Source organism: Cyprinodon variegatus, unplaced genomic scaffold, assembly GCF_000732505.1.
Source record: "Cyprinodon variegatus isolate N-32 unplaced genomic scaffold, C_variegatus-1.0 Scaffold384, whole genome shotgun sequence".
Taxonomy (NCBI): domain Eukaryota; kingdom Metazoa; phylum Chordata; class Actinopteri; order Cyprinodontiformes; family Cyprinodontidae; genus Cyprinodon; species Cyprinodon variegatus.
The window spans coordinates 349694-363219 of record NW_015150837.1 but is presented as its reverse complement, the minus strand read 5'-3'; the positions used below and the strand labels follow the sequence as shown (position 1 = coordinate 363219).

The following is a 13526-nucleotide window of genomic DNA, read 5'->3' as shown; positions in this document are numbered from 1 at the left end:
GATTATTGGCGGGTGGCATCAAAGTTAAGATGCAAATAAATAAAATAACAAGTATCTCCATCTCAATTCCTGTTTTATTAAATGTTTAAAAGAAATGTGTTGCAAAAAAATAAAAATAAAATTACTAATACAATTAATGGTTGTACATAAAAAAAGCCTAAAATATAAAGTAAAGATGAAAAACATTAAAAAGAAATCAATAACAAGTAGTCTAGCTTATTTCCTTCCTGTGGCAGCTGAAATAAATTCAACCTGCCAAGGACAATGATGGTGCATTTCTACTCCTCCATCACTGAGTCAATCATCACCTCCTCCATCACCATCTGGTACACTGGTGCCACCGCCAAGGACAAGGGAAGACCGCAGCATGTTGTCCGCTCTGCAGAGAAGGTGATTGGCTGCAATCTTCCATCTCTCCAGGATCTGTATTCCTCCAGGACTCTGAGGCATGCAGGGAAGATAGTGGCTGATCCCTCGCACCCCAGCCATAAACTATTTCAATCACTTCCATCTGGCAGAAGGATGTGGTCCATCAGGACCAAAACCTCACGCCACAATAACATTTTCTTCCCATCTGTTACCAGCCTTATCAACAAGGCCCAGAGACCCCCCATGACACTGCCTCTCTCCCTCCCCCCGTTCAGAACCTAGAAGCTACACCAACATAGCATCTCCAGACCTCCTGCGCCACATTAACGCACAGCCTACTGTGCTTATATGTTTATATTATTGTTTTTATTGTTTTAAAAGCTGCACTTAAAAAAAATGAAATTGTCTAGAGAGCTGTTCTTAACAAAATGTATTTTTGTTTACACTTGTGTATAAAGAAATGACAAAATAAATAAATATAATTTATAAATAATAAAATAAAGTCTTATAGTACGTAGCTATATACTATATATTTTATATAGTATTGTATTTTCTATATTGTATATAACTATAGATCCTGTATTCTGTATATATATCTAATTTGTCTGCACTATTTAAACCAATCAAATTCCTCTCAAGTGCAAACCTACTTGGCAAGAAACTTAATTCTGATTCTGATTCTAATTATTCTTTGATTGAATGCTGTTTTCAGTTAATATAGTCTTACATTACTTATTGGATTTAATTTGTAAATGTAAGGACGTGCCTGCGAGTCCAAACTCAGGGAGTGAAAGCTCACATGCATTTTCACTTCCGTGTTGTGTCGGGTGGAGCAGCTCCGTCTGCCAGCAGCTGGTGTTTAAACATGGAGATGGGTTTCTGTCAGCGATAAGAAACCATGAAGGGTCGCGCATCACTTGCTGCTTAAATGGCATCTTCTCGCCAGTCCGCCTAACCAGCCAGCCGAGCTCCCCGCAGACCTGGCCTACATGGCGGGTCTGTCTTATCTGGTGCTTCGGTTCTCGGGCTCCGCTGGTCGGACCTACGGAGTGTTTTGTAAAGGCTTGACGAGGACTTTGTTGATATTTTTTGATCTGGCATGGCGACTGAGAATCAGATTCCCCTATATATACTTAGTGGCTTCGATGGTGTTTAATGTCAGACTCCAAGTGAGTATTCCAGTACTTCCTTCTTGTTTACCAAAACTTCTGTTTTTGCAGTCCTGCTCGTCACCATGCCAACTGCTACTTCAAAGGCCTCCGCCAGGATTTATTTTTGTTGTCATTGTGGTTGATGATTAAACGTCAGCAGGGTTTTTAAAGAAGCGTCTGAGAGCAGTTAAACTATTATTTCCTTTATTCTGTGTATAATTAGCTTAATAAATAGATAAATTTTGTCCCAATAAATCCCATTGTAGAGCTGGTATGGGCCCCTGTGCTAAAAACACACTGAAAAATTAAAATATAGATTTTTTTTTTGAGAAATAAGTGAGGAAACTATGCAGATGCAATAAAATGCTTTAAGTTTGAATTAAGAAAGCATCACCTTCCATTACCTTATTTCAAGGGATATTCATTTAATATCTGATTATCTAATTTTAACAGGTAAAATACCTATTCCTTTGCAGATCATCTTATTTACCTGCTAAAACTGAGTGCACATGCATCTTTTTCGAGAAATATATACTTATTTAGATCAGTTTTTGCAATATAATACTAAATCAATTTTGTTATGGTGTTATTCACTGACAAAAGAGACCAAAACCAATTTAACATAAAAAAAAATTGATGCAAAAAATGGATGAAATGGTTGAAAAAAATGTTAAGAACCATAAGAACTGTAAATATACAGTTATTTGTTTAAATTACTATTTTTTCTTTTTTTTTAATGTTTTTATTATTTTTTTCCAGACTGCACTTTAAAAAAATTAAATTGTCTAGAGCTGTTTTAAATGAAATTTTGTTTTGTATACACTCGTGTATACAAAATGACAAAATAAATCTGTCTAAGTATAAAGTCTAAGTCATTTAGCCTTTATAATTACCGTACACTTGGCTTTAAGTTTTGTTCATATTAAAATATGATCACAGTTTTCATCTGTTCAATGAGGGGTCTGCAACCCTGACTTTGCAGCTAGCTTCCTTAATATGCTAATCAATGCAGTGTTCTTTTTTCTGTGTGTGTGTGTTTGGTTGGTATTATTTTGCTAAACTTAAAAGGCAGGATTATGCCAGACTTCTCCAAATGATCTGGCCCTAAACTTTCTTTAGAAGTTGGCACTACAAGGCCTGGTTATTTGTGCCAAACAGGAAAACAAGCCCATTGCAAGTGATTTTTAAATGAATTAATCAGTTTTCCGGAAAAACGTTCTTCAGCCTTATTGAAAATTAAATGATTATATTTGAAAGTGTTTAAAAAAAAAAGCTAGAAATTCTCATAAGAATAGCAATATTATATCCGAGTTATGCCAGATGCTTGTTAGCAGCTTCAAAACTGTGCAAAGGGACATTTAACTATATGTTTGAAGGGTGACTGTAGACTTCAATTCTTAACTTGTACAGATCAGAAAATCAAACCTTTAAAATGTGTTGTTTTAAGAAATCTTTTAATTTAGCTGTTTAATAACCACACTCCCGCTTCTGTCAGTGAGCCTCAGGGCAGCTGTGGCTACAATGGAGCTTGCCACCATCAGTGTGTGAGTGTGTGCATGAATGAGTGAAGGAATGTAGTGTAAAGCGCTTTAGTCAAGTTTCCTGACTTGAATAAAGGGGCTATATAAGTACATGCTATTTACCATTTACATTAATGGTTAACAAATAGAAAACAGTAAAAAGGTTATTTATTGAATCTATTGTTTCTTTTCTTTAAATCTTATTAAATAGAAATGGTTAGTATACATAGCATGATACTACCACCACCATGTTTTACTCAAAGAAAGCGCAGTGTTGGTTTAAGGATCATACGTTTTTATTCAAGAACTATAGCTTAAATTAAAGACCCATGTTTTTTATGCTGTAACACAGCTTTTTAATATTTCCATATTTTCATGAATTAAATCTTAATCAAGTCTCTATCTTTTCACAGGTTCATATTGAAATCCACTGAAAACTTGTTTTACGTTGGTAAGTGAAAATCCAGGACTACCATGCTACAGCCACTGAAAGACAAATCCAAACTGTTTAGTCCGAGGAGAGGACACCCGATCCTGAAAGCTGGTGTGACAATGCATTACAGTGAGGCGGCCGCTCCTTTTCAGCGGTCGTCATTCGAGCTCGGTGCCTTTGCAGATGAAGGACAGAACGGATGCTTTTACATGTGAGACATGGTGAAGGGATACGCGCCGGGAAAAGAGGCCTTGCAGCTGCAGAACCGGCACTTTCTTTGGGAATAACTCGTGATATCAAATCATTGTAGCTGTGAAAATTTGTAGCTTACACTTTTTAGTCTGTCTATATGTCAGTCATGTATGTTTATCAATAGTGTTACATCTCAATACTGTAAACCTGGACACAGTAATTTACAACTGAAACATCTCAGCATGGCACAAACAAGCATGTTTTTCTTTGTCCTCAGTGACACTGAGGTTGGTTTTACCTAAGCAATGGTACACGCTGTCTTTGTGACGTTTACTTCAAATGGAAATCTTTCGAGTGCAGTAATATAGTGAGCGCCTGCTTGTCTTTTACTGGTGGTTGCACTTACAGCTCTTCACAGTCACTGTTTCTGCAAGATATAGAGGTGATCTTAGTTAAAAATGTATGCAAAGCATTTTAACACTACTCGAAGAAGTGATTGTGAGAATGATTCATTTCTGGGAGGAATAAATTAGTAAAACCACAGCTTTATGTCTTTGTGTAGTAAATGTCTGTCTGACTGGGCTAAAACTTTCCTTGTTGACAGAATGTATTTAGATCAATTCCTGTTTTATAAAATCTTTAAAGGGGAAAAGTTGTCTGTATCTAGGAAAAAAACATTAACAAATACAATAACTAGTTTGCTACATAAATAAAGCCAAAGAAAACAATGTTACTTATCTTTTCCCTTTTTAAGCAGGCAGTTGAAAGGTTCTGAGTTAAGAAGCTGACTGCAGGCCACCGGAACAGATGGTCGGGCTAATGGAGCTGCTAATAGCTTCTTGTACTACCTTATAAACTGCAAAAAAAAAAAACCAACTTTGTTGTGTTTTATGTTTTGGTATAAATACTTCGACACCATATAGTTTTGTGGTTTCTCAAGGATATAATGATATAATTCGTTCCCATTAATAAACTTTATACTGTTTCAGTTGCAATTAAAATACCTCACCTTATATGCTTTTAAAACACACATACATAAATGTTATATATATATATATTTTTGCATGTTTGTCACTTTAAGGGCTTCAAAATAGTTAAGAAAATTTATTTGAGTAAAGACACTGGTAAACATACATGTTTTCTCTATTAAGGAGGGGAAACAATCCAAACTGACATGCTCCTCCTTTTTTTTAAAGTGATTGCCCCTGAAAACTTCACCTCATAAGATCTATCTGTGGTGTAACTATTAGTTTCCCTCTACCTTAACTTTTTTTTTTGTCTATCACCAGAAGTGAATTTTTCCTTGTTCAGACCTCACTATGTCAGGGCAGCAAGTGGCCACAAGGGGGAGCCAGCCAATAACAAAAAAGATTTAATCTGTTCTTAACAGAGTTGAAAGCTTTCTGTTTCAGGTTGAATTTTTTTTTTTTTTTTTTTTTTTTTTTTTTAGAGAATGACAGGCATTCTAAAAAGCATCATAATAGATTTTCTATTTTAAAATCATAATAAGACAAAGTCCTCTGCTTAACCAAACAGTTTAAAAGCTCATCTATCTACCAGCTTCTACCAGCTCATCTACAGAGGTACAGGTCAAAGTGGAGGCAGTAGAATAAATCCTGTTAGGGCTTTCCCTATCACCGTCCTTAAAGATGTATTCGTTATAATGTCCATCTGGCTAACTGAGTCATTGCTTTAAAACATAACACACAAGTGGTCAGATGAGGAAACATCTGTTTCAGTCACCTTGGAAATGTTTAGACCCTTAGTGATGATCAAGCCCAAAATATGTCTTTGTTTGTGAGTTTGCTGTTTAACATGTTCAGTCAAACCAATATTTCCATGAGTTTTACATATTTCTATTGCCCTTCTGTGTTCAGCATATAATGGAAATGATCAAGTATCCCCCAATAATTAAACATTCATAATCAACACATATTACAGCTATGAGGTATTTAAAAACAATGGGGAAAATAGATTTTGGACTTAGGATGCTTCTGAATATTCAAGGACACAATAGTTTGAGAGGCCAGTATTTAAGAGTTAAATATCCCCAGAACGCCCCCACCCCCCCACCCCCCTTCTTTCCTTTGCTATCTGCCTTAATAAAGAAAGTTATAGTTGGGCAGATTAACTCAATGAGAATGAGCTCCTCGTTAAATTCATAATGTTTAGATTATGGTCAGAAATTGTCATTAATTAAAAATGATTTACCTGACAAATAGCCTATCTGATGCTCAGTAAATCAGTCAGTTTAAGACTGAGTGGCTGATATAAACTCTTCATCTGTCAATTTATTTCATTTGTTCTTTCTGTCATGTGAGATCATGGAATCTTTTACAACCATTTCCCATCAGGGGAACATGTTTTTCCTGGGAGAAGTTAAAGGTTCCAATTTGAAGGAAAACAATAAGGAGGTGGGGCTCTGTGGCCCTTTGGAAAATGCTTGTCTGGTAGCAGGGCCTGGACTATTGGGGGTTTTGAATGGGGAGGATATTAAGGTCAGGGTAAAGGTTAGAGTAGAAGGGGTATTACAGTTGGGTGTACTTCTACAATGCAATTTGGTAAGGAGTTCTTTTGTGATTATTTCTCTCTTTTAGCCAATTTCCTGGTTATCTCTGCCTCTGCTGGAGCTCTACGTGGCAGCCTTATCATTATTGTTGTTTTTCCATGCTGTTGTTTCTCATTCTCCATTCTCTGTTGAAGGTTGAAGCTACTGGCGGATAAATTACAGAATAGAGCAGATAAGACATGAAACTCATAGCTCCAGACTTCAGAGATCATCTTTCTTGAAAATGTGTCTTCTCCCCCCAAAATTATTAAAATTGTCGATGAGACTCTCAGATATTGTCATGCACACTTTTTAACTGTTTATTAATTGTCAAAGGTCAAAAAAGAAGATCTCATCGCCACAGAAAATTAGTGCAAATGGTCCACTGACCAAGACCTCCACCCTTATTCAGCAGATGAATGAAATCCTCCTTCAGTACATTATAGTTTTTCTTGGCAACGTCATACATGGCTCAACAAAGTATGGTGAGATCTGGTGCTCTTCTGTGATTGCCAGAATATTTCTGAGATAATAACCCTATGTTACTGATACAAATCATAACTTACAGTATGTTTTTTCTTGTCACAAAATGATTTAATCCAATTCACAGTTGTGTGTCCATTATTAGAGTCTGTGTCGCCGTTTCTCATGCAGCTTAGGAGGAAACTAGTTAGATTAAAGATTACTCTCATTCCATTTTTAGTTCTCAGAAGATGGATATTTTTTTCTTGACACTAAGCAGCAACAAGAGGATCTAACAGGGTGCAACGAGTCATAATTCCCATAGAAAATCATGGGTTGCAGAGTCGCAGCTTCTGCCATATGTACTTGTGAGGCGATATACAACTGAAACTACTTATATTAGATGGTAAATACTGTACAAAATAGAAAAAACACAAAAAAACACAATCAACCTAGAAAACCAGAACTTTTCTCAGAATGTAGGTTAATACAGAGATAAAGACGTTGGACATTTTCTCAATGACAAACCACCAAAAACAGTTTTTACTATGAAAAGTCTCCTGACTTGAAAAATAACTATGTAATTACAGGTCATGTACTAATTGTAAGTCAGTCTATTACTTAAATAACCTGTTTCTGGAATGTAAATATATGCAATGACAAAATCACCAAGTGTCTAGGTATGATGTATATAATTTAAAAAAACACTTTTGTTTATTTGAATTTACATGAGAGATGATACATATTCTACGGGATTTTAGGTGCCACGATGAAGATCAATATGACCTATAAAATTCAATCAAAGGCATGGAGGAGGAGGAGGAGAGAAGGAAGCAATGAAGGGAAAGAAAAATGTAAGAGAGGGAGGTGGGGTGGGGGTTTTATTTGCAGCAGTCAGTTTGCAAGCTTGAAGTAGGTCATACTAGAAGAAATGATGCAAATACAGGAATATTTTGGTACATGTTAGTCAAATTATGATTGATTCAAATTTAAACTTTCTTGTTTGCATTTATGAATAAATGTTATCCAAATTGTGTGTCTGATTTTGGATTCAAATATGATTTCACATTCATATTGTGAAGCTTTTTAGGATTTTTTTTAGGATCTTTGTTTTCAGGGATGATGTTGGGATGCTCTCATGATCCACAGCCTTTTGTCATTTTTGTGCTGTTGAGTGTATTTAATAATGATGCTTAATATTTATCCTTTTTGTATTTTTCCCCCCACAAATCTGAATATAACATATGTAAAACCAATGAGGCTATAGTTTGTAGTATGTTTTGTAACTGAGGCAGTTTCTGAAAGATTTATTCTTAAGATATTGAAACTCACAGCTTTATGTTCAAGGTCTCGGACAAACACTGCAGCCTTTGTGAGTCCAAATAAAGACTTCACTCATACGTGTCCTTGGATCCAAAAAAACCCCCTGAAAAGTCAGCTCAATATTCCCCTTCAGTCAGATGGTGGCAGGAAAGACGTGTTCAAGGGTTCAGAGCTATACTTTAAATTTTAGAGCAGAGAGGAGGAAATCCTGCTACTCTGAGCGTCCTGTGACCTGTGACCTTTGACACGCACAAATACACTGCACTGCCCTAAAAATCACCCTTCACAGCAGGAAGGAAATGCCCGGCCATATCCTTTCAATTGGCTACATGTGTCAAGTGATAAGATTTTTTTCATGACAATAAACCAATAAGTCCCACAAACAAACATTAATAAGAGTCATAATCTTGAAATTAAAGGTATAGTGTAGAATTTTCGCAAATGTTTAAAAAAGACCCACCCTCTCCACTTAAAAAAAGCACATGCACAACCATGTATCCTCTCCAGAGAGGGAACTCCTATTAAATGTGTGTGAGAGCATGCACAAGTGCATTTCTCCTTGTGCACGCTCTGTTTAAAAGTTGCTGTTTGCATCACTCATACAAGCTTATTTTCCAAAACCAGATTTGAAAATTTTCCACTATGTCAGACTTTCCACCGGTAAGTAAAAAATAGGGAAGAGCACATAGGATGGCCTTACATGAACACATCACCAGAATGATTGACAATTAGGAGGAGCATTTATTTTGATGATCCACTCGAAAAAAGAACATCCTCCCCTATACCATTTATCCAAAGGATCAAATCCTAAACCTTTCATTGGATGAATTCGATGAAATATAAGAAACATGAGGAGATTCATTAAGCAACAATACAGAAACACACTCTAACAGCCATCAGAGGATACATTCAAGGACAGTTATCTTACATTCTCATGACTAATGAGTGTTTAAGGTATTACAATATTTTCTAAATAATTTTTTATCAATGTTCATAAGGAATTAATCTGTCTCATTGGAATTTAAAGGAAAATTTTACCACTTAATTTTGGCTTAAATCTCTACTTTAGTGAGTAAATGGAAAGAAAAAGTGAGGGGTAAAAGTCTTGGAACCACTTTCTTCATTTGTCACCAGATTCACAATCAAAGAAAGAATTGAGCACGTCACTGTGGTTGGAAAGAGAGCTGTTACCTCAATGATGAAACCAACTGGGTCTCTGGTCATAGAGTTAAACACTGCATGACCATCGCTCAGGTGGGCGAACTGCAACACACACACAAAAAAAGAGCTTTTTTGTTTCAGAACCAGGTTGGATTCAAACAGAGACCTTATAAAAGAAAGCGAGTAGTGACACCAAAAAGTTTTTTGTTTTTGTTTTTTGCAATCATTTCTCTAAACAACAACGTGTCATCTTACTGAAGCAGAACTCAGCAGTTCCCTGCAACATCTAAGTCAGCCAATCAGAGGGAGACTTGCAGGCAATGATAGGGCAGACAGGCAATAAAACTAAATATTCTATTCCAAACCATGGTGTTCCGTAGTAGACAGCCCCGTAACCAGCATTGAGAACACCGAGGTCATGTCCTTTGTATTTTCCCATTTTTAAAAAAAATTTTTTAATTCAGAGAAAAATGTCAAACTATATGATGAAAATTGTTCTGACTTCGATTGGTGTAAAGATCAGCACGTTCTCATTTGTTTAAAAAAAATAAAATAAAGTGCACAATATTCACCTCCTTGATGGGCTTGTGATTTAGCTCTCTTTATTCACGTTTCCAAAATATATTTTTAAAAGTCATCATTTTAGGACGTTTTTTGGTCAAGTAAGATTTATCGCAATATTTGACCTTGGTATTTCAAAAATCCTGGTTAAGGATTACGGCTTCTCTACTCAATAACATCCAAATATTCCATTGAAAAAGACAGCTTTACATTCAACATTCAACATTTTAATATTTACAGAATCTTATGTATCTGTCATGAAGGGTTTCAATGCTACTTGGGCTTTTGAATAAGCAAAATATGATCGTCATCTCTATTGTCAAGCTTATCATAACTTTTGGTATGTTTTATCTTTAGAGAAACTTTTTACATCTTAAAACAGCTTTCATTAAAAAAAAGAACTTTTTTATTTGTCATTTTGGATATTACAATAAAGCACCTGAATAGTATTTTATTTATCCCTAAATCTAATAGTTTAGCAAAGATATTCTTAACTGACCTGCAGAAAAGCAGTTTAAGTAGTTGTGCATTTTCACATTTGGGCTGACTAGATAAAATTGTAGACATTTAGGGAATAAAAAAGACCTCATTTGCTAAGAGACAATTCAGCATCTTTGGAGATACATCTCTTCAGTGTAGGCTGGGAATGTCAGGATGCTGATTGTATGAGTAATTACTAACATAAGGGGTAATGGGATCAAAATGGAAGAGGTGATCGCCCTCTGGGCATTTCTGTGGTGATTGGAGCATGTGAAGTACTTTGACTGCTCAATCAGGTCACGTGAAATCGGTCAGGAGCAGAGCAGACGTTTTCCATGATGGTTGGCCTAATCTGCCAGACATGCTCCTCCCTGAGGGTACGTCCCCTCTGCAGTTCGAGACACGAACCCACAAATGTTTACTTCAAGCCCCTTGAGCTAAGGTCACATTGGGGCTTCTGTTGGAAACACCCCTACATAGCCACGCTAACTTTAACCAAACTGAAAATTGATTGGATTTAATATTAAATGTAACATTAAATTTAATATTAACATCAATATCCGTTGACATTTCTTCGATATATAAATTAGGTTGCCTTGATTTAATAAGGCCTGTCAATCTAGGCCACACTGAGCTTTTTTATGAGTCATGAACACATAATAATAATATTAATAATAAGAATAACACAGAAGCATTACATTTTGTTAGAAACAAAGTTGTTAATCTTGAATTGAACAAATAACATTTTCTAAGGATTCTGGCTGTTAAACATTTAACTCTATGGTTCTCTAGTTGTGGAACATGGGAGCTGATGTCAGGATCAACTTTTAATGTAAAAATAAATCAATTTAAATCTAAGTAGCACAAACAGAAGGATGTTATTTGAAAAACGCAAAGATCTTTGATTCATACATACAATACACAAAAGAAAAGTGAAAATATTGAGCAAGCTCTCAGTTTGAACTCAATTGGATGACAATGAGCCTAGCTACCTTTGCTTTGTTTAAATGTATTTGAAGTCCTAACTTGAGTCTGGGACTGAAACCTGACTGAACCATGTTGCAGAAAGATGGACGACTTGTAAGACTAACTAATCGGTTAAAAAATGAAGCCAAATACCGCTACCAATCTGAGATGGAAAAGATAAAGTTTTTATGCATTCGAATTCAGAAAGAAAGATACTTACATGGGTTATGCAGTACTAGGAATGTACCTCATATGTACCTATTTGACACTCTAAACATAGATTGGAATTTTAACCAATCTGGTTGGTATTTATGTGTCCAATCAATATTTTGGTTAAAACAATGAATATGTTTTTTAACTAGTCTGTAATAGAAAAAGGGGAAACCAATAAAAATTGGTCACTTTGACACAAAATATTGGTTAATCAGTGTAACATATTGAAAGCCTGGACCAGGGCTTAAACCATCAACCTTTTCATTGTTGGGCAAACTCCTCCTTCCAACACCACTGTCTATAATCTTGGTTTACACCAAGATTTGCATGCTGTTCATGTAACATCGCTGTGATTGTTCTCTAGGTCCATAACTACTACACACTACGCCTGACCACACCCAGACAGTCAGATTAGTAGACCATTAGTTACCAGTTTTATTGTTTGTTTGGTTAACCAGTTGAATTAGTTTATCTGAAACAAATGACTTGGTCATTGTCTGACCAATATATTGCTGAATCTAACCAAGATTGGTTTAGCCAACTAGATTGGTTGTATTTCAAACCAATCCATTCTAAGAGTGGAGATACCTCTGAATTCCAACCCAAAATTCTGACTTAGAAAAAAAGTGGAACACAGAAATTTAGTAACTTTATTCTAAACTGATGACAAAAAATCATTAGAAAATGTAATATGATGTATTAAATAGTACTGTAAGTTCTGGTATTCTAATGCAATTAAAGGTATTGTTGGGTGTTAAAAGGTCATAGTTTGCTTTGCAATCAGATGATTGTTGTAATATGTAGTTTCCAGTTTACCTAAAGTATAAATTATTTAGCGCTTCAGGTAATGGTTATTCTTTTCATCCCATTATTTGGTAACCTTTATGTTAACGATAATCACTTTAAGCAAGCGTTTGTGTTAAAAACCTAACCTTGTATTTTAGGTACTACTCATAATAAACCTTGCTGCATTCAATCAACCTACCTGGTTCTGCACTGGGTTAGCAAAATAACTCAACTGGATTGTTCTGAATCTCAGTTTTTTTAGAGTATGTTCTGAAAAGTTTCAGAACCACTAATGCAGAAATTTCATATAATACCTCAGGTTTAAGGCATACAACCTAATTACCAGCTATAGCTATAACACCTTGGTGTGCATACTTGCTATTTTCCATCAGTGCTGCTGGTGTGCAATGCATCGTATGCTAAAAAGAGGTGTAGGCAAACTAGTTTTTGGCCCCAAATAAAAGTTTTTCTTCTGTAGAGTTTCCCTTAGTAAATGTCATATCTTAATTTGTCCCATTTATTTTGAAATGTTTTCTTCCCAGGATGCTTTCTTCCCTATTAATCAGTTTTTTTATCCATGATTTCCTCTTACATAATAGTGTTAGGCTCCGGATGTTAGTCTCTTGTCTTTTTCCTCTTTGAAATAGAGCTGATTTTACTGGACCCCTTGTTTGATGCCCTCCATAATTATTTTGACATGCAAAACACAACAGTTTAAGCACTTCTTAATCCATTTCAGCATACCAAATTCAGCCTGATCAAATTGAAAAGGAGATTTTTTTTTCCTCATAAGCTGATACAGTAAATCACTCCTGCAGAAGAAATGGTGTCAGATGTACTGATTATATTATGGCTGGATAACATCTTTTATGTTTAGACTAAGGCGGAGACATTACTCTCAAAGTGACACCTATGAATAAACGAATGAATAAATTAAAACATCTGTTCATGCTTGACCGCTGGAGTAATGCACACAGGAAATGAGACCCCCTTCTTGCCTGTGGAAGGAGGAATGCAATAATTGAAGCCACTTGTGTCAAAGAAACAACCTCTGAAAATATCTCCAAGTGTGCATGTCAACCAGGAGGGTTCAAAATCTAAACTGGAAATATTCTTTACTTTTACAGTAATTGATTTATTGTGCAATTAAACTGCTGGATTTACAGGTTGAGATGATTTCATCTTATAAATAAAAAGATATATCTTGTAATTTACCCAGTCATTGTGCTCGTGAATATTTTCGCTGATACTTAATGTTTAACATTTTTATATAGTGTGCTGTTTTCTTATCTTTTTACAAAGCAAAGCCACAAAGTTGTTTTGCATTGGTAATAACTAAAATGATGAGTTTTCTAATTGAT

At 35.5% G+C, this 13526-nt stretch overlaps 1 protein-coding gene across 1 annotated transcript; it reads left to right on the top strand.

Annotated features, from left to right (window-relative positions):
• The first annotated feature begins 1185 nt into the window (after positions 1-1185).
• LOC107092529 (small integral membrane protein 10-like protein 2A) lies at positions 1186-4428 on the top strand. The gene is made up of 2 exons (XM_015387054.1): positions 1186-1538; positions 3454-4428. The coding sequence occupies exons 1-2, from the start codon at positions 1359-1361 to the stop codon at positions 3472-3474; spliced, it is 201 nt and encodes a 66-aa protein (XP_015242540.1). The 5' UTR covers positions 1186-1358; the 3' UTR covers positions 3475-4428.
• Positions 4429-13526: the final 9098 nt, after the last annotated feature.

Excerpts from the sequence above, each read along its gene's own strand:
- LOC107092529 (XM_015387054.1), top strand. The coding sequence starts at position 1,359 with ATGGCGGGTCTGTCTTATCTGGTGCTTCGGTTCTCGGGCTCCGCTGGT. Across the intron at positions 1,539-3,453 it reads TGTTTAATGTCAGACTCCAA|GTTCATATTGAAATCCACTG; the intron begins GTGAGTATTCCA and ends ATCTTTTCACAG.